Raw genomic sequence first — 21,223 nt, 5'->3', positions numbered from 1 at the left:
GACACCGGACACTGCACTCCCCACGGGGGTGTGGATCGCGTGTGTCGAGTTTGAGGTCGGTGAGGACGATTCTACAAATGTCTTGTCTTAAATCATGACAGTTTTCAGAAAATCCCATGTTTCTATGTCAGTGGTGCACTGGTGCTCAAACTATTTCATGTCAAGAACCCCAAAAATGATATGTAATAGGCCTCCGACCCCCATCTGAAAATATGTAGTTCCAGGCACCCCCCCCCCCCCCCCCCCCCAGAAGCAAAGATTTGAGTTAAAAACGTTCGCTCTGAAAGAATATATATATTCAAAGTTTGTGCCACATTTTCACGATTTTTCAAAAATAGCAGACCTGCAAGCTCACAGCGCGGCACTCGGTGCCGCGCTATGAGCTTGTAGATCTGCTATTTTTCAATAGATGGGTTAATAATAACATTGTGTTTTTCCTTCCAGACTTGCGTGGCCCGTCTGCAGACGGAGTTTAACTCCTCCCAGCTGCGACTGAAGCAGCGAATCACGACCCTGGAACACGGCGTCACCATGGCGACGCTGACCACGGGCAGCGGCTTCCTGTCGGACGGCGACGAGAGCGTCCGTGACTCCGCCCACAGCGAGGTCAACATCAGGCTGTGACTCCGCCCACAGTGAGGTCAACAACATCAGACTGTGACTCCGCCCACAGTGAGGTCAACAACATCAGACTGTGACTCCGCCCACAGTGAGGTCAACATCAGACTGTGACTCCGCCCACAGTGAGGTCAACAACATCAGACTGTGACTCCGCCCACAGTGAGGTCAACAACATCAGACTGTGACTCCGCCCACAGTGAGGTCAACAACATCAGACTGTGACTCCGCCCACAGTGAGGTCAACAACATCAGACTGTGACTCCGCCCACAGTGAGGTCAACATCAGACTGTGACTCCACCCACAGTGAGGTCAACATCAGACTGTGACTCCGCCCACAGTGAGGTCAACATCAGACTGTGACTCCGCCCAGCGAGGTCAACAACATCAGACTGTGACTCCGCCCAGCGAGGTCAACAACATCAGACTGTGACTCCGCCCACAGTGAGGTCAACAACATCAGACTGTGACTCCGCCCAGCGAGGTCAACAACATCAGACTGTGACTCCGCCCAGCGAGGTCAACAACATCAGACTGTGACTCCGCCCAGCGAGGTCATCAATATCAGACTGTGACTCCGCCCACAGTGAGGTCAACATCAGACTGTGACTCCGCCCAGCGAGGTCATCAATATCAGACTGTGACTCCGCTGCGCATTGATACGACGTCAAACTGCTGTATTTCTTTCCAACCCACACCACACAGACCAATTAAGCCACAGGGTCGTGTTTCCACCCGTTTGCATGTCTTTGCAAGCTTGGAGATTTAGGACCCTTTCCAGCAGGGCTGGACAGAGATAAAAATTCGGCCCGGACATTTTTTGCGGCCCACCACAACCAGCGCGCCAGATACTTTACTGACATTTCGGGTCGAGGCCCAAAACAAATAGTTGAAATACAAGCCCCTTAACACACCACCACATTTACAGTATACAACATAAATGATACACAACAAACAGACAACCCCTGCTTTCCAGACATTTGCCTGGTACTGTGGCCAGTCCACCCCTGCTTTCCAGACATTTGCCTGGTACGTCCTGTGGCCAGTCCACCCCTGCTTTCCAGACATTTGACTGGTACTGTGGCCAGTCCACCCCTGCTTTCCAGACATTTGCCTGGTACGTCCTGTGGCCAGTCCACCCCTGCTTTCCAGACAGAGCAGCGAGTGATGAAACAGATTCACGGAGCGCCAGCGATGGAGGCTGGAAGTGGAACCCAGGCCAAGACATTTGGGCTTAACATTCTGGACGGGAGCGCCTTTTTGGTGTTTTAAAGCATTATGTTATAATTTATAGCTGTTGAAAAATAGCAGATCTACAAGCTCATAGCGCGGCACCATAGCCGCACTATGAGCTTGTAGATCTGCTATTTTTGGAAAATCGTGAACATATGGGCAAATGTTTGAATATATATTCTTTCAGAGCGAACGCTTTTAACTCAAATCTTTGCTTCTGGGGGTCATTGACAGGATTTAGAAGACATTTTTGAATTTTTGAATGGGTTAAATAAAGGTTAACACAAAAACGTCCTGGGGACATTGTATTATAATGAATTGTACATATTTCCATTGTGGTCCTATGATTGATGACATCAGGGTACTGCATATATGGAGATTTCTTTATTATAAATATATTGTATTTTGGAGATCCGCCTATTCGACCGACGTCCTACTCGGCACATCACACCCTCAACACGCTCCTCGGTCCCCATATATATGTGCATGACCATATATGGGAATATAGTGGTTCTGAACCTTAGAGTATATATGAATAGAGACGGCACCCGGAGGAAACCCTGAGGCGAAATGGACATAGTGGCCGAATTTGGTATTGCAGCCGCACGTTCATGATGACACGTGAACGCTGTTTCAGTGCAATGATAGTCAACGGACAGCGTGTTCATGAGTTTGGCCCAATCAATCCCAGAATGCACCCTGTTCCTACCCGGAAGGAGGAGTGAAATCACCTCATGCGCTTTTGAGAAACTTAATGCAAGTGGATGGGAGGAGAAATCCGGGGCCGTCTCTATGCATATATACTCTAAGTTCTGAACCAGTTACGACATCTCCGTTCACTTCACGGGGCCATTCTTCTACATCTCCGTTCACTTCACGGGGCCATTCTTCTACATCTCCGTTCACTTCACGGGGCCATTCTTCTACATCTCCGTTCACCTCACGGGGCCATTCTTCTACATCTCCGTTCACCTCACGGGGCCATTCTTCTACATCTCCGTTCACTTCACGGGGCCATTCTTCTACATCTCCGTTCACCTCACGGGGCCATTCTTCATCTCCGTTCACCTCACGGGGCCATTCTTCTACATCTCCGTTCACTTCACGGGGCCATTCTTCTACATCTCCGTTCACTTCACGGGGCCATTCTTCTACATCTCCGTTCACTTCACGGGGCCATTCTTCTACATCTCCGTTCACCTCACGGGGCCATTCTTCTACATCTCCGTTCACCTCACGGGGCCATTCTTCTACATCTCCGTTCACTTCACGGGGCCATTCTTCTACATCTCCGTTCACCTCACGGGGCCATTCTTCATCTCCGTTCACCTCACGGGGCCATTCTTCTACATCTCCGTTCACTTCACGGGGCCATTCTTCTACATCTCCGTTCACCTCACGGGGCCATTCTTCTCCGTTCACTTCACGGGGCCATTCTTCTACATAGACTTCTATTGGCGAAGTGCCAGCTAGGCGAAGTGTTACAAAGTCCTGGACCGGAAGTTGACATAATGCACCGGATTCAGGCAACAGCCCAGTAGTACAAGAAATCTATGGAAAATACAGGATCAACATCAATCTAATTATAAAATACAGGATCAACCTCAATCTAATTATAAAATACAGGGTCAACCTCAATCTAATTATAAAATACAGGATCAACCTCAATCTAATTATAAAACACAGGATCAACCTCAATCTAATTATAAAATACAGGATCAACCTCAATCTAATTGAGGGTATGTGTGTGACATCATACCCGGAAGTTATGCTGGAACGCCTACTGAGTGGCAAAAAAATACTTTCTGGCCTTGACAACCCATACATACATCCAAACAGAAAAGTCCTATTTGATTGCATTAAATAACTTTAAACAACATTAAATTCACTTAGTCACTCACTTTGCCACTCGATCTGCCATTGACTTTATGCATGCACATACCCTCTATTGCAAAAAAAACAAACTCAGCTGATTTTGCATCTTCAATATATCCTGAATAACAGAAAAAAAAGTTGCCTGGAATTGTCTGAGGGGAAAGTGTTGACAATGGCCTGTACAGTATGGCCACCATTGACATCCAATATAAGGCAATATTTTCTAAATTTCCTTATGCTTTGAGTAGCATGTGACATATCAAACTAGGGGGTTTCCATGATGCTGAATCCATTCCAAGCATTAGTTTTGCACACAAACACTCATCGGGCTGAATTTGGCCATAGCAACTCACCCAAATGTGCACATTACATTACTTGACTACAGCTTTAATGATCTTAAATGATTTTAAATAGTTTTTCTTTTTTGTAATAGTGAAACAAACAGTATAGAGACTTTTGTTGTTACTGAACAATACTTTAAAACAGGAAAATTGCTGATATTTTCATACGATAGGAAATTATTATTAAATTATTATTTCCACAAACAGCTCTAAATTAATGACATAGTAAAACGTTGAAAATGAGTGGAATGCCCCTTTAAGGCGCGCCCAGACTTGGATGGTTAGAGCGGCGCGATTACATACAAAGTCAATGCAAAGACGAGAAGTTGCGCGAAAGCCGGAATATGTGCCACTTATATATAACGGGTGTCCCCTGCGCTATGCGATGCTCAGCCAATCACAGCATAGAATGGCACACCTTCCGGCCAGTCACAGCAGCCAATCACAGCGCCAATTTCGGCGTCATACATGGCGATTTTTTTTTGCCAATACCGTCGTCAAATTCCGGTGCCATACATGGTAATTTCCTGTGCTCACATTTCGAGGACCATTCGGACCATCGGACATACGAGATTTCCACGCCAACAGTGACGAAAGCACCATATATGGCCGAGGCCGAATAATACGTCACCGTCTAGTCGTGACGAGTCAGACGCGTAGCCCGCGGCTACATGTATACGTCCGGCGAGGCAGTTCCAGTCTTTAGTTACTGCTCCTTGGTGAACCAGGGACACGTTCTAAACCCCACACGTCTCCTTATAGCGATGGGGAACTCCTTCAGTAACCGACTAGAGATCCCGCAGGGCAAAGGGCCCCACGCGGTGGGATGCACCGACCTCATGACGGACCACACGGCGGGGGGAACCTTCTTCCGCCTCTACTACCCCTGCCAGGAGGCGGAGGACGCCCCGAAGCCCGACTGGATCCCGTGCAAGGAGTACTTCAACGGCCTGGCGGACTACATGAAGATCAACCGGACGCTCAGCGAGAGCGTCTTCAACTACTTTTTCGGCTCGTTCAAGATCCCGGCGCACCTGGACGGTCCGTTCAAGAAGGACGGGAGGAAGTACCCCGTGGTCGTCTTCTCCCACGGCCTGGGGGCGTTCAGGACGTTGTACTCGGCGATATGCACGGAGCTGGCCTCCCGCGGCTTCGTGGTGGCGTCGGTGGAACACCGAGACGGGTCCGCCTCGGCCACGTATCACTACCGGGAGAAAACGGAGTCCGAGACGGAGCTGGGGGGAGGAGAAGCGGATCCGTCCGCTTCGTGCAACCTGGCGGAGGAATGGATGTACTACAGGACTCTCCTGACCGGCGAGCACGTGTCGTCACTCCTGAACAAGCAGGTGAAACACAGGGCGGACGAATGCATCCGTGCTCTGAAGAAGCTCTCCGAGATAAACGCGGGGACCGCGGTGCAGAACGTCCTTCGGACGCCGTTCGACTGGACCACGCTGGAGGACTCCATGGACCTGTGCAGGGCGGTCGCCATGGGACACTCCTTCGGGGGAGCGACGGTGATCGAAACGCTGTGCAAGGAGGCCGGCTTCAAGTGCGGCATCGCCCTGGACGCCTGGATGGCCCCGCTGGAGGAGGACATCTTTCCCCGGGTGAAGCAGCCCATCCTCTTCATCAACTCGGAGAACTTCCAGTGGGCCGAGAACATCCTCCGCATGAGGAAGATGGAGGCGTCGGAGGCATCGGCCCAGAGGAAGATGATCACCATCAGGGGCACGGTCCACCAGAGCTTCCCCGACTTCACCTTCCTCACGGGGGACTGGCTCGGCAAGCTGATGAAACTGAAGGGGAGGACGGACCCGGAGCTCGCCATGGACCTCTGCAACAGGGCGTCGCTGGCCTTCCTGCAGAGGCACCTCGGCATGGAGGAGGACTTCGACCAGTGGGACCCGCTGATCGACGGACAGGACGACAACCTCATTCCGGGAACCAACGTCACTATTTCGCCGATTAGCGGGAAAGAGCACGTGCTCGTTCTGGAGACAAAAATTGCCATCCCGACGATTGACGGAAAAGAGGACAACCTCATTCCAGGAACCGCCGGTCCCGATATCGCACTGATTGATGGAAAACACGACAACAGCCTTATTCCAAGAACCGACGCCGATATACCCCCGACTGACGGAAAAGACGACATCCGTGTTCCAGGAACCAACGTTGACATCCCACCACTGACGGACGGAAAAGATGCCAACCTCATTAAAGAAAACAACGTTAATATCCAACTGACAGACGGAAAAGATGCCAACCTCATTAAAGGAACCAATGTTGATGTGATCGATGGAAAAGATGCCAACCTCATTCCAGGAACCAATGTTGATGTGATCGATGGAAAAGATGCCAACCTCATTCCAGGAACCAATGTTGATGTGATCGATGGAAAAGATGCCAACCTCATTCCAGGAACCAATGTTGATGTGATCGATGGAAAAGATGCCAACCTCATTCCAGGAACCAGTGTTGATGTGATCGATGGAAAAGATGCCAACCTCATTCCAGGAAACAATGTTGACATCGCGGCCATCTGAGCGAACATTCTGCCTTACATACATACATACATACATACATACATACATACATACGGTAACTGGCGAAACATGCAGGTGACAACATGACCTGTGTGTGCTTAGCTACGATGACTGTATAGGATCCACTCCAGTTGTTTTGTTGTATCCCCCTAAAGGTAGCTCTCCACCCAACAGACGACTCCAGAATACTACAGGCTGGCAGTCGAATGAAGTTGGGAGATCACTCGTTTGGAAGGTGTGGAAAGTTGCCGAGTTGCATCTAGCAGCCGAGTCGGCACTCTGCAGCGAAGCCAGTCGTGGATATGGAATTTTCTTTGTAGCTCCTTAATCGATGCGATGCGAGAGCGCCAGGGACACTATAACCGACACCTGCACCATCTCAGGACTCCTGGATCGCTCTCCTTCTCCTCCACACCCTACTGTTCAGCGTCAGAGTCTGGAGTGCGCCGCTGTTGTTTGACCCACCGTCATATACCACTCTGCCGCCGTTCATTCATGACTGAATTTATTGTGTCCTTTTGGAATTATAATATGCATTTTAGACGCATACTGTACCAATCCTAATGTTGTTGTTGTTGTTGTTGTTATTGTTGTTATTCTAGTTATTTGTTTTTACTGTTCCACAGCTCACTCTGTACTTATTTGTTTAACATTTTGTATGAAACCTCTTCATCTTCCTCCTTCCTTTTTTAGAATTATTTGAAAACTTTAGTTACTACTGGTTATTTACTGGTTATTTACTATGGACTATGGAAGTTAGTGTCGAAGTGTCCTTGAGCAAGACACTGAACCCCTAATTGCTCCTGATGTGCTGGTTGGTGCCTTGCATGGTTTCCGCTGCCATCGGCGTGTGAATGTGTGTGTGAATGGGTGAATGTAATGCACAATCTATGTAAAGGTGTGTGAATGTGTGTGTGAACGGGTGAATGTAATGCACAATATATGTAAAGGTGTGTGAATGTGTGTGCGAATGGGTGAATGTAATGGGTTAATGTAATGTACAATCTATGTAAAGGTGTGTGAATGTGTGTGTGAATGGGTGAATGTAATGCACAATCTATGTAAAGGTGTATGAATGTGTGTGTGAATGGGTGAATGTAATGCACAATCTATGTAAAGGTGTGTGAATGTGTGTGTGAATGGGTGAATGTAATGCACCATCTATGTAAAGGTGTGTGAATGTGTGTGTGAATGGGTGAATGTAATGCACCATCTATGTAAAGGTGTGTGAATGTGTGTGTGAATGGGTGAATGTAATGCACCATCTATGTAAAGGTGTATGAATGTGTGTGTGAATGGGTGAATGTAATGCACAGTCTATGTAAAGGTGTATGAATGTGTGTATGAATGGGTGAATGTAATGCACAATATATGTAAAGTGCCTTGGATAAAGGCGCTACATAAATGCACCATTTTCAATGAGCGGAAACAGTCTCCTATTGAGCTGGGCTGTCCTTGTCCACACTCTGCTATCTGACACCATGAGGGTCTAGAGCTACACACTCTGCTATCTAACACCATGAGGGTCTAGAGCTCTACACTCTGCTATCTAACACCATGAGGGTCTAGAGCTCTACACTCTGCTATCTGACACCATGAGGGTCTAGAGCTCTACACTCTCCTATCTAACACCATGAGGGTCTAGAGCTCTACACTCTGCTATCTAACACCATGAGGGTCTAGAGCTCTACACTCTCCTATCTAACACCATGAGGGCCTAGAGCTCTACACTCTCCTATCTGACACCATGAGGGTCTAGAGCTCTACACTCTGCTATCTAACACCATGAGGGCCTAGAGCTCTACACTCTCCTATCTAACACCATGAGGGTCTAGAGCTCTACACTCTCCTATCTAACACCATGAGGGTCTAGAGCTCTACACTCTGCTATCTGACACCATGAGAGTCTAGAGCTCTACTACACTCTGCTATCTAACACCATGAGAGTCTAGAGCTCTACACTCTGCTATCTAACACCATGAGAGTCTAGAGCTCTACTACACTCTGCTATCTGACACCATGAGAGTCTAGAGCTCTACACTCTGCTATCTAACACCATGAGAGTCTAGAGCTCTACTACACTCTGCTATCTGACACCATGAGAGTCTAGAGCTCTACACTCTGCTATCTAACACCATGAGAGTCTAGAGCTCTACTACACTCTCCTATCTGACACGATGAGGGTCTAGAGCTCTACACTCTCCTATCTGACACGATGAGGGTCTAGAGCTCTACACTCTGCTATCTAACACCATGAGGGTCTAGAGCTCTACACTCTCCTATCTGACACGATGAGGGTCTAGAGCTCTACACTCTCCTATCTGACACGATGAGGGTCTAGAGCTCTACACTCTCCTATCTGACACGATGAGGGTCTAGAGCTCTACACTCTCCTATCTGACACGATGAGGGTCTAGAGCTCTACACTCTCCTATCTGACACGATGAGGGTCTAGAGCTCTACACTCTGCTATCTAACACCATGAGGGTCTAGAGCTCTACAGTCTGCTATCTAACACCATGAGGGTCTAGAGCTCTACACTCTCCTATCTGAAACAGTCTCCTATTGAGCTGGGCTGTCCTTGTCCACACTCTGCTATCTGACACCATGAGGGTCTAGAGCTCTACACTCTGCTATCTAACACCATGAGCGACTGTGGCTCAAGAGGTAGAGCAGGTCGTCCAATGATCCATGGGTTGGCGGTTCGAATCCCGGCTCCTCCTGTCTACATGTCGAAGTGTCCTTGGGCAAGACACTGAACCCGAAATTGCTCCCGATGTGCTGGTTGGTGCCTTGCATGGCTTCCGCCGCAATCGGTGTATGAATGTGTGTGTGAATGGGTGAATGTAATGCACAACCTCCACACTCTCCTAACACTCTATCTAACATGAGGGTCTAGAGCTCTACGGTGTTGTTAACGACCTCCACACCCTCATATCTAACATCATGGTCTAGAGCAGGGGTTCTCAACCCGTGGGTCGCGACCCCTCGGGGGGTCGCCAAATTATGTTAGGGGGTCCCCAAATTATTTTAAAAAAAAATACTGATTTTTTTTAAATTTTATTTTCACGATTTTTCAAAAATAGCAGACCTACAAGCTCGTAGCGCGCCACTCGGTGGCGCGCTATGAGCTTGTAGATCTGCTATTTTTCAATAGCTAAATTATAACAATGCTTAAAACACCAAAAGGGGTTCCCGCCCAAAATGGTTTAAGGTTATTGTAGCAGTCAATTTATATTGGGGGTCGGGAGGGGGCGGGGCGGGGGTCCCGAGACGTTGCCAAAGCATTTTCGGGGGTCCCCGGCCAAAAAGGTTGAGAACCCCTGGTCTAGATCCTTCATCATCATCATCATCATTTTTCGACCGCAGTCGAGATCGTGGATTTCACAATGCCACGCCAGACTTCCCGGTCCTTCATTGCCATCCCCAGTTCCTGCTTACTGATGCCTGTGTCCCTACTAGCGATGACATCAGGGAACGACAGTTTTCTACCTCTGGTCTGCTTTGAGGCAGGACTCCAGAGAAGAAGGGAAGATATAACCTCATTGTCAGCTCTGTAGCAGTGGCCGGCAAACTGTGTTCTTCTGGATCGGACCAGTGAAGAAACACGGGGAAGGTTGCCGTATATTAGATCAGTCGATGGGTGGCTCTTCCAAGACAGATTTTGCGCTCTCATTAGAAGGCGGGTGTAAGTGTTTCTTTCATTTCTAGAGCCATAGGGCTCCATTTTCGTCACCGCTAAATCCTTATCCCTAAACTTCTTTGCCTTTTTCTACTATTTTGAAAAACATTTTTGAATAGTTCAACTAGACAATCTACATTTACTATTTTTGCAAAATAGTAAAAAAAAAAAAAAAAAAAGGCAAAGAAGTTTAGGGATAAGGGGTTTAGCGGTGACGAAAATGGAGCCCCTAGTGTGGGTTGGCTCTATGGCTGTGCAGGGTGGGTTGGCTCTATGGCTGTGTCCTACAGGGTGGGTTGGCTCTATGGCTGTGCCCTACAGGGTGGGTTGGCTCTATGGCTGTGTCCTACAGGGTGGGTTGGCTCTATGGCTGTGTCCTACAGGGTGGGTTGGCTCTATGGCTGTGCCCTACAGGGTGGGTTGGCTCTATGGCTGTGTCCTACAGGGTGGGTTGGCTCTATGGCTGTGCAGGGTGGGTTGGCTCTATGGCTGTGCAGGGTGGGTTGGCTCTATGGCTGTGCAGGGTGGGTTGGCTCTATGGCTGTGCAGGGTGGGTTGGCTCTATGGCTGTGCAGGGTGGGTTGGCTCTATGGCTGTGCAGGGTGGGTTGGCTCTATGGCTGTGTCCTACAGGGTGGGTTGGCTCTATGGCTGTGTCCTACAGGGTGGGTTGGCTCTATGGCTGTGTCCTACAGGGTGGGTTGGCTCTATGGCTGTGTCCTACAGGGTGGGTTGGCTCTATGGCTGTGTCCTACAGGGTGGGTTGGCTCTATGGCTGTGTCCTGCAGGGTGGGTTGGCTCTATGGCTGTGTCCTACAGGGTGGGTTGGCTCTATGGCTGTGTCCTACAGGGTGGGTTGGCTCTATGGCTGTGTCCTACAGGGTGGGTTGGCTCTATGGCTGTGTCCTACAGGGTGGGTTGGCTCTATGGCTGTGCAGGGTGGGTTGGCTCTATGGCTGTGCCCTACAGGGTGGGTTGGCTCTATGGCTGTGTCCTGCAGGGTGGGTTGGCTCTATGGCTGTGCCCTACAGGGTGGGTTGGCTCTATGGCTGTGCAGGGTGGGTTGGCTCTATGGCTGTGTCCTACAGGGTGGGTTGGCTCTATGGCTGTGCCCTACAGGGTGGGTTGGCTCTATGGCTGTGCAGGGTGGGTTGGCTCTATGGCTGTGCAGGGTGGGTTGGCTCTATGGCTGTGTCCTACAGGGTGGGTTGGCTCTATGGCTGTGTCCTGCAGGGTGGGTTGGCTCTATGGCTGTGCAGGGTGGGTTGGCTCTATGGCTGTGTCCTACAGGGTGGGTTGGCTCTATGGCTGTGTCCTGCAGGGTGGGTTGGCTCTATGGCTGTGTCCTACAGGGTGGGTTGGCTCTATGGCTGTGTCCTGCAGGGTGGGTTGGCTCTATGGCTGTGCAGGGTGGGTTGGCTCTATGGCTGTGTCCTGCAGGGTGGGTTGGCTCTATGGCTGTGTCCTACAGGGTCGGTTGGCTCTATGGCTGTGTCCTGCAGGGTGGGTTGGCTCTATGGCTGTGTCCTACAGGGTAGGTTGGCTCTATGGCTGTGTCCTACAGGGTGGGTTGGCTCTATGGCTGTGTCCTACAGGGTGGGTTGGCTCTATGGCTGTGCCCTACAGGGTGGGTTGGCTCTATGGCTGTGCCCTACAGGGTGGGTTGGCTCTATGGCTGTGTCCTACAGGGTGGGTTGGCTCTATGGCTGTGTCCTACAGGGTGGGTTGGCTCTATGGCTGTGCCCTACAGGGTGGGTTGGCTCTATGGCTGTGTCCTACAGGGTGGGTTGGCTCTATGGCTGTGTCCTACAGGGTGGGTTGGCTCTATGGCTGTGTCCTACAGGGTGGGTTGGCTCTATGGCTGTGCCCTACAGGGTGGGTTGGCTCTATGGCTGTGTCCTACAGGGTGGGTTGGCTCTATGGCTGTGCCCTACAGGGTGGGTTGGCTCTATGGCTGTGTCCTACAGGGTGGGTTGGCTCTATGGCTGTGCCCTACAGGGTGGGTTGGCTCTATGGCTGTGTCCTACAGGGTGGGTTGGCTCTATGGCTGTGTCCTACAGGGTGGGTTGGCTCTATGGCTGTGCCCTACAGGGTGGGTTGGCTCTATGGCTGTGTCCTACAGGGTGGGTTGGCTCTATGGCTGTGTCCTACAGGGTGGGTTGGCTCTATGGCTGTGTCCTACAGGGTGGGTTGGCTCTATGGCTGTGCAGGGTGGGTTGGCTCTATGGCTGTGCAGGGTAGGTTGGCTCTATGGCTGTGCAGGGTGGGTTGGCTCTATGGCTGTGCAGGGTGGGTTGGCTCTATGGCTGTGTCCTACAGGGTGGGTTGGCTCTATGGCTGTGTCCTACAGGGTGGGTTGGCTCTATGGCTGTGCAGGGTGGGTTGGCTCTATGGCTGTGTCCTACAGGGTGGGTTGGCTCTATGGCTGTGCCCTACAGGGTGGGTTGGCTCTATGGCTGTGTCCTACAGGGTGGGTTGGCTCTATGGCTGTGCAGGGTGGGTTGGCTCTATGGCTGTGCAGGGTGGGTTGGCTCTATGGCTGTGCCCTACAGGGTGGGTTGGCTCTATGGCTGTGTCCTACAGGGCGGGTTGGCTCTATGGCTGTGCAGGGTGGGTTGGCTCTATGGCTGTGTCCTACAGGGTGGGTTGGCTCTATGGCTGTGTCCTACAGGGTGGGTTGGCTCTCGCTTTGCTTGCCTGTATAGTTCCAGCTGCCTGACGCAGTGCCCTGCCAGCCTCAACCTTCTCTCCCTGACTCTGTCTGTGACCTGTGACCTCTGTCTGTGACCTGTGACCTCTGTCTGTGACCTGTGCTAGAGGTCCCAGGTCTTCTCTGTCTGTGACCTGTGCTAGAGGTCCCAGGTCTTCTCTGTCTGTGACCTGTGCTAGAGGTCCCAGGTGTTCTCAACCTTTTGGCCCCAGCTGACAGTGAAGTTACAATTCAAGGAATGTTCTGGCCTACCTACAAATACATTTAGGAACAAAATAAAAATAAAAGACCTGTAAAGAGTGTGTGTGTGTGTGTGTGTGTGTGTGTGTGTGTGTGTGTGTGTGTGTGTGTGTGTGTGTGTGTGTGTGTGTGTGTGTGTGTGTGTGTGTGAGAGAGAGACACGGTGCGCTGCCTGCATGCCTCGGTCTCGTTGCCAGGGCAACCAGTGACTTGGTTGTTGGACTAAAGTCCAACAGCATGAGTCAGTCGTTCAGGAAATGATCAAAGAAGGTGAACAACTCTGAAGATACTGTATATATACAGGTAGGCTACACCTGTCTGTCTGTCTGTCTGTCTGTCTGTCTGTCTGTCTGTCTGTCTGTCTGTCTGTCTGTCTGTCTGTCTGTCTGTCTGTCTGTATGTCTGTCTGTCTGTCTGTCTGTCTGTCTGTCTGTCTGTCTGTCTGTCTGTCTGTCTGTCTGTCTGTCTGTCTGTCTGTCTGTCTGTCTGTCTGTCTGTCTGTCTGCCTGCCTGCCTGCCTGCCTGCCTGCCCTCTCTCGTTCTATCTTTTCTTCATACTTTTCTCCCTGTCTATCTCTCCTTTCTGCAGTTGTATGATCTCTGGCTGTGCGTATACTGCTGCTAAGTAAGCAGTACGTTAAGTTGCCATGTCCTCCTCTCCGCTGTGAGCTTGCATATCGACTATTTATAAAACTTTGTAACATTTTGAAAAAAACGTTTTAAAATAGTTAAAATAGCCGATCTACAAGCTCACAACATGTGGATGTCAGGAGGGGCTCCATGGGGAACTACTAGGCATTAGGGTGGTTTAAGTATATAGTTAATAAATGATGGTCAGGCATGTTGATAACTTTGACCTATTTCACACACATAGGTGAATGTGTGTCCAATACAATCCCGAAAACGGGATCATGTGTTTACGTGTGTGTGTGTGTGCGTGCGTGCGTGTGCGTGTGTGTGTGTGTGTGTGCGTGTGTCACAGATGGCTTTGGAAGGCGTGTTGCTGTGTGTGTTGCTCGCAGCAGCTACACCTCCAGTTGCAGCACAGGTACGAATTAAGGCCACGTTTTAGAACTTCGTCTTAAAGTCGGACTCATTGTTTTTCTTCCCAAGGACCTCAGACTTGTAGGGACCCCGCACGCACGCACGCACGCACGCACGCACGCACGCACGCACGCACGCACGCACGCACGCACACACGTGTAAAGCTGTGTTTCAGATTAAACATGTTCATAGATCCCCCGTCAAGGACCACTATAGTGGTCCCGGACCACTGCGTGAAAACCACTGTCATAGATATAATAGATATAGCTCTGTAGACAATTGTTTTGTCGGGTTTTGACGCCATCTTGAATGCTAAAGCAATAGCGCCAAATGCTAGCGAGCGAATTAAGGCGAGGTGCATCCTTGCTCAATGTTCCAATCGCGATCACCGGGAAATCAGAAATGACCTCCGCACATGAACACACCACACAATGAATGCACATCAGTGATTTGTTCAAAACCACGGACAGCGCTTAGAGTATATATGAATAGAGACGGCACCCGGAGGAAACCCTGAGGCGAAATGGACATAGTGGCCGGATTTGTCATTGCAGCTCGAGCCAGCGCTGGTCCGTTGACTATCATTGCGCACGATCATGTTATTGGGCCCATGACACGTGAACGCTGTTTCATACATGAACGCGTGCAATGATAGTCAACGGCAGCGCGTTCATGTTATTGGGGCAAATCCATCCCAGAATGCACTCTGTTCCTACCCGGAATGAGGAGTGAAATCGCCTCATGCGCTTTTGAGCAACTTAATTCAAGTGGATGGGAGGAGAACTCTGGTGCCGTCTCTACTCTAAGGGAAAGCGGCATAGTTTCTGGGAAAAGTGCTTGCAAAGGCCGTGGCTGAAATAGAAGCTAATGCGGTTGTGTCGCGCAGACGCAGTGCAGACGACACTGCGCAAAAAGCATGGAATACGTATATAATGTGTACATATTACAGGAAACTCCCGTTAAACTTTCCAACAAACTCCGGTAAACTCCCGAATTGTACCATCACACCTGTATATTACCGTATATTGCTGCTAAACTTGAGGTTTACGGGCAAATCTAGTGGCCAAAATTGCCCGTTAAAATGTTGACGACGAACACGTATATAGTAATCTGGGTGTGTGTGTGTGTGTGTGTGTGTGCGTGCGTGCGTGCGTGCGTGCGTGCGTGCGTGCGTGCGTGCGTGCGTGCGTGCGTGTGGCAGGCTGGCGTGGCAGAGGGCTTCCTATTGGCTGCCCAGCAACGTCCGTGGCTGTGGGGGGTGTTCGTCTTCACTGTGGGACTACCCATCATCCTCTTCATCAGCTTCATGTGGCCTGACGTGGTACTGTGTGTGTGTGTGTGTGTGTGTGTGTGTGTGTGTGTGTGTGTGTGTGTGTGTGTGTGTGTGTGTGTGTGTGTGTGTGTGTGTGTGTGTGTGTGTGTGTGTGTGTGTGTGCAGCGGTTCCAATTTATATTGTAAAATCTATGTAAATTTAACTAGTGTGTACAAATGGAACCAAATAGGTTCTTAATTATCATTTAGTTGGGGACCCCCTGGAACTCCCTCAAGGTCCGATCATAGAGTAATACAAGGATAGAGACCGAACCGGAGCGAACCCCAAGCTCAACGTTGGATAGCCTTACTGGGGGCTTGGGTTCCGATCTGTGACCATTAGCTTCTAAAGTTAGCGTTAGCCTGCATGGACCTTAGAGTATATATGAATAGAGACGTCACCGGGTTTCTCCTCTCATCCACTTGGACCTTAGAGTATATATGAATAGAGACGTCAGCGGGTTTCTCCTCTCATCCACTTGGACCTTAGAGTCTATATGAATAGAGACGTCACCAGAGGAGGGTTTCTCCTCTCATCCACTTGGACCTTAGAGTCTATATGAATAGAGACGTCACCAGAGGAGGGTTTCTCCTCTCATCCACTTGGACCTTAGAGTCTATATGAATAGAGACGTCACCAGAGGAGGGTTTCTCCTCTCATCCACTTGGACCTTAGAGTATATAGAGGGTTTCTCCTCTCATCCACTTGGACCTTAGAGTATATAGAGGGTTTCTCCTCTCATCCACTTGGACCTTAGAGTATATAGAGGGTTTCTCCTCTCATCCACTTGGACCTTAGAGTATACAGTATATGAATGGACCTTAGAGTATCCATGGACCTTAGAGTATATATGAATAGAGACGTCACCAGAGGAGGGTTTCTCCTCTCATGGACCTTAGAGTATATATGAATAGAGACGTCACCAGAGGAGGGTTTCTCCTCTCATCCACTTGCATTAAGTTGCTCAAAAGCGCAGAGGAGGTGATTTCACTCCTCCTTCCGGGTAGGAACAGAGTGCATTCTGGGATGGATTTGCCCAAACACATGAACGCGCTGGCCGTTGACTATCATTGCGCCGTTTGCGCGCGTTCACGTATGAAACATAGCGTTCACGTATGAAACATAGCGTTCACGTATGAAACATAGCGTTCACGTGTCATCGTCACATTAACATGAACGTGAAACATAGCGTTCACGTATGAAACATAGCGTTCACGTATGAAACATATAGCGTTCACGTATGAAACATAGCGTTCACGTATGAAACATAGCGTTCACGTATGAAACATAGCGTTCACGTGTCATCGTCACATTAACATGAACGTGAAACATAGCGTTCAATGATAGTCAACGGACCAGCGCTGGCCCCGAGCTGCAATACCAAATTCGGCCACTATGTCCAATTCGCCAAGTCTAAGGCTACAAGGCAGGGACAGCCATTCAGCCTGCAGCCCAGCGGGAGAGCAGAGGTTTGACCGTTAATTCACTCAATTGAATGAACACTAAAGTTTTTTTTGTTTTGCTTGTGCGTGTGTGCATGTGTGTTCAATGCATGGGCGCATGTGTGTGTGTGTGTGTGTGTGTGTGTGCGCGTGTGCGTGTGCGTGCGTGCGTGCAGAGGTTCGGTCCTCCTGATCAGCAGTACTACCACTTTAAGAAGAGTGATGATGTTCAGCCAGACGACCCTGACTCCTCCCCTCACACACTCTCACAGCCAACCAATGGTAAGCATTCATTATCATTATTATTATGATTACGGGTCCATTTGGTTCCATTTATACACTCAGTTAATGTAAACACTGAGGATGTGTGTGTGTGTGTGTGTGTGTGTGTGTGTGTGTGTGTGTGTGTGTGTGTGTGTGTGTGTGTGTGTGTGTGTGTGTGTGTGTGTGTGTGTGTGTGTGTGTGTGCGTGTAGGGGGTGCTAACACAGCCGGAGCCAGGAGAAGAGACCTCCAAGGCAACCAGAAGAAGAAGTCTGACTTGGACCTGAAGGTGAATATAATATAAACAGACATAAAAAGGTCGACGCCTCTTCCGGCTCTGGGGGCGTGACGATCGACGTTGTCCCTTGCGAAGCATGAACGGAAGCATGCGTAACAGAAGTCCTGGAAAAGACGCATGACCCAAAACCTTCGGCTAAGACCAATGCTAAATGTATTGCGACCGAAGGTCTCAGTTAACTATATGGAATCACGAGTGCATTTCCCATCAGTCAGTCAGTGTGTCACTCAAAATCTCCATACATGGTGCCCAGGTCTCGTGACATCACCTGACATCATCAGGGATGGAGAATAGATCCCTGATGTCATAGTAAATGCGATCTGCTGTCGCAATTAAGCCCATATATAGAGATCCCTGATGTCATCAATATTAGTATATGGATATATGTCAGAACCGGTTCTGACATTCCATATGTTGATCCTTCCCCATCCATCCTCCCTCTCCGATGTCTCCCTTTTGAGTTTGACTGATACCTGTCCATTTAAACTCTATAGACGGGCCTGCCCCAAAGTTATTTGTGCAGCAACACCCGACAGACGGCGAAAGCTATAGAGTTCTCAACAGGTCCGAAAATGAAGGCCCGGCACTACAGTACCCATGGGCCTCATCAAACCCTGTAGTGTACACTCAAGACACTGCCCCCCTCTGTCACCCTTAGATCTCCATATATGGAGCTGACCTGTTCTGACATTCTATATGTTGATCTGACCTCATCAAACCCTGTACACTGAAGACACACTCCATATATGGCCAGTGCACTAAAGGGCGAGGTCGCTTCTCTCCCTCAGGCGTCGGTCTTACTGGGTGTGTGTGTGTGTGTGTGTGTGTGTGTGTGTGTGTGTGTGTGTGTGTGTGTGTGTGTGTGTGTGTGTGTGTGTGTGTGTGTGTGTGTGTGTGTGTGTGTGTGTGTGTGTGTGTGTGTGTGTACTTGTTCACAGGTTCAGTGATCAGTGTGATAAAGAAATGGGAAAGCCTTGCCTTCGGTTTGCCCAAATGCAACTAACGACACTCCACAGTATTACAACGACCTCAACCAGTGGTCCTTGAGGGAGTTCCAGGTGGTGCCCAGCTAAATGATGGAGAGTTGGTAACCAAATGGACCCTTATTAGATCTTTAACTCTTGAGAGCTAAAGATGGACCCGTCATTTTACACTCTTAAGAGTTCAACTATATTGTTAAACATCTGCATTACTTAATTTGCAAGAATTCTACACAATTAGAGAATGTAATGCAATGTATGAACACAGCATGGAATTGTGGATCTTATCCAACGACAACATATATAGGTTTTGGGTCTGAGAGGCTAAGGGCTCCATTTTCGTCACCGCTAAACCCCTTATCCCTAAACATCTTTGCCTTTTTTTTTCTCTCTTTTGAAAAACATTTTTGAATAGTTCAACTAGCCAATCTACATTGACACGTTGTGAGCTTGTAGGCTGGCCATTTTAACTGTTCAAAAATGTTTTGCCAAATAGTACAAAAAAAAAAAGGCAAAGAAGTTTAGGGATAAGGGGTTTAGCGGTGATGAAGTTTAGGGATAAGGGGTTTAGGGATAAGGGGTTTAGCGGTGATGAAGTTTAGGGATAAGGGGTTTAGCGGTGATGAAGTTTAGGGATAAGGGGTTTAGGGATAAGGGGTTTAGCGGTGATGAAGTTTAGGGATAAGGGGTTTAGCGGTGATGAAGTTTAGGGATAAGGGGTTTAGGGATAAGGGGTTTAGCGGTGATGAAGTTTAGGGATAAGGGGTTTAGCGGTGATGAAGTTTAGGGATAAGGGGTTTAGGCATAAGGGGTTTAGGGATAAGGGGTTTAGAAGTTTAGGGATAAGGGGTTTAGGGATAAGGGGTTTAGGGATAAGGGGTTTAGGGATAAGGGGTTTAGAAGTTTAGGGATAAGAGTTTAGCGGTGATGAAGTTTAGGGATAAGGGGTTTAGTGGTGATGAAGTTTAGGGATAAGGGGTTTAGGGATAAGGGGTTTAGGGATAAGGGGTTTAGGGATAAGGGGTTTAGGGATAAGGGGTTTAGCGGTGATGAAGTTTAGGGATAAGGGGTTTAGGGATAAGGGGTTTAGGGATAAGGGGTTTAGGGATAAGGGGTTTAGCGGTGATGAAGTTTAGGGATAAGGGGTTTAGAAGTTTAGGGATAAGGGGTTTAGAAGTTTAGGGATAAGGGGTTTAGCGGTGACGAAGATGGAGCCCTAAATGTCATCAAATGGTGGTTCTGTGGAATAAACGCAGAATAAATAAATAATGGGCCTTGATATGAAAAGGGTTGAAAAGCAGTGCTGTAAAGTAACTAAACTACATTTACATTCTGATGCCAATACTTTAGAACTTTTACTCAAGTACATTTTGGATTCCAGGCTTTTATAGTATTTCTATATATTGCAGTATTGATACTTTTACTTAACCCATTTTGGGCGGGAACCCCTTTTGGTGTCAGCATTATGTTATGCTTTAGCTATTTAAAAATAGCAGATCTACAAGCTCGTAGCGCGGCACCGAGTGGCGCGGTACGAGCTTGTAGGTCTGCTATTCTTTCTTTTTTTTTTTATCGAAGAACGACTGACATAGAAACAAAGCTTTTTCAGAAAACTGTCAGGATGTAGAAGACATTTTTAGAATCTGATCTCAGGTCAAAATGGGTATAAAATGTGTGAGTACTTTTCCCACCACTGACAGTAGCTCTGATCCATAGCTCTGATTCCTCCGGTGAAAAAAAAAATCCCTTTCTGGCCAAAAAGTACCGTTTATACGTGTGGTGGGGGGGCTCAGAGTGCGTCCACTAAGGAAAGTAGGCTTTCTAATGACACAACTCGCCTTTGTTTTGGTGAGTAGCAAAAACGTTCTTTTTATTTACGCTAAAGAGGAGAGGCTGGTCTGCATTCATGCGAGCGGCGGAAGTTGAGAGTAACATAGCTCTAAATGCAACGCATTTAGAGCTATGGACCAGAGCTACACTGACAGTAGGCCTATACTTATACTACTGGTATGTATGGAAGTATCATCTGCTTTTCAACTGCAAAAAACAAATATTCTGATGTTTCTTTTGTGAAATGTTTATATCTCTGGTGTCAGGGAGAAACCACCTAACTCCAAAATGTTCATTATTTAGGAAATTAAAAATATTTTTTTTCCCCAAGGAAATTAAGAAAATCTTATATTTTTAAAACAATGCAATACTGCCTAATCGACGTTGATATTGTGATATTGCCAATTAACTTGCACGAGAGGGGGAGAGGTGGTGGAGTTAGCTGAGGGTCCAATGGAGTTAAGAGGTTTTTGTCCAAAGCGTTTTTTAATACTTTTCTTTGGTTCAATATAACACACACTCACACAGGCTTTACAGTAGAGCATTGATTTATTTAAAGGTTAGATGGTTTCCTCCCGATAGTGACGATATGTAAGGCTGTCAATGTAAAATAAATATTCATTTTTTTTAAATTTTATCCCACGATTTTGTAACCCATTGTTCACCCCTGTGTCAATTATCTAATGTGATCCTGGGCTCTACACACCCTCCGCCAACCTGGGGAGAGCAACGGACTTGAACTCATGCTTCCTTCATGCCTGAGTGTCCAAGTTGCTCCTTTACACCTGACAGGGGGGAGTTTCCCTGG

General features: G+C 48.5%; 2 protein-coding genes across 2 annotated transcripts in view; both read left to right on the top strand.

Moving 5' to 3' along the window:
* Positions 1-624, top strand: part of LOC306912402 (cyclic nucleotide-gated cation channel-like) — a gene marked incomplete at both ends in the record, with an annotated part of 25,721 nt that extends 25,097 nt beyond the window's left edge. Inside the window, one exon of the mRNA XM_079488590.1 lies at positions 445-624. Coding sequence (XP_079344716.1) covers positions 445-624 — 180 coding nt within the window. The remainder of the gene's footprint in view (positions 1-444) is intronic.
* A 4,208-nt stretch (positions 625-4,832) lies between these two features.
* LOC306943165 (platelet-activating factor acetylhydrolase-like) lies at positions 4,833-6,614 on the top strand (the record flags this gene model as incomplete). The annotated part of the gene is made up of 1 exon (XM_079529366.1): positions 4,833-6,614. One exon carries the CDS (start codon positions 4,833-4,835, stop codon positions 6,612-6,614), a length of 1,782 nt encoding a protein of 593 aa, XP_079385492.1.
* Between the last annotated feature and the right edge of the window lie 14,609 nt (positions 6,615-21,223).

This window comes from Electrona antarctica (genome assembly GCF_951216825.1).
Source record: "Electrona antarctica genome assembly, chromosome: 19".
Classification (NCBI taxonomy): Eukaryota; Metazoa; Chordata; class Actinopteri; order Myctophiformes; family Myctophidae; genus Electrona; species Electrona antarctica.
Note: the sequence above shows the minus strand (reverse complement) of the source record. Positions and strands in the feature narration are given on the sequence as shown.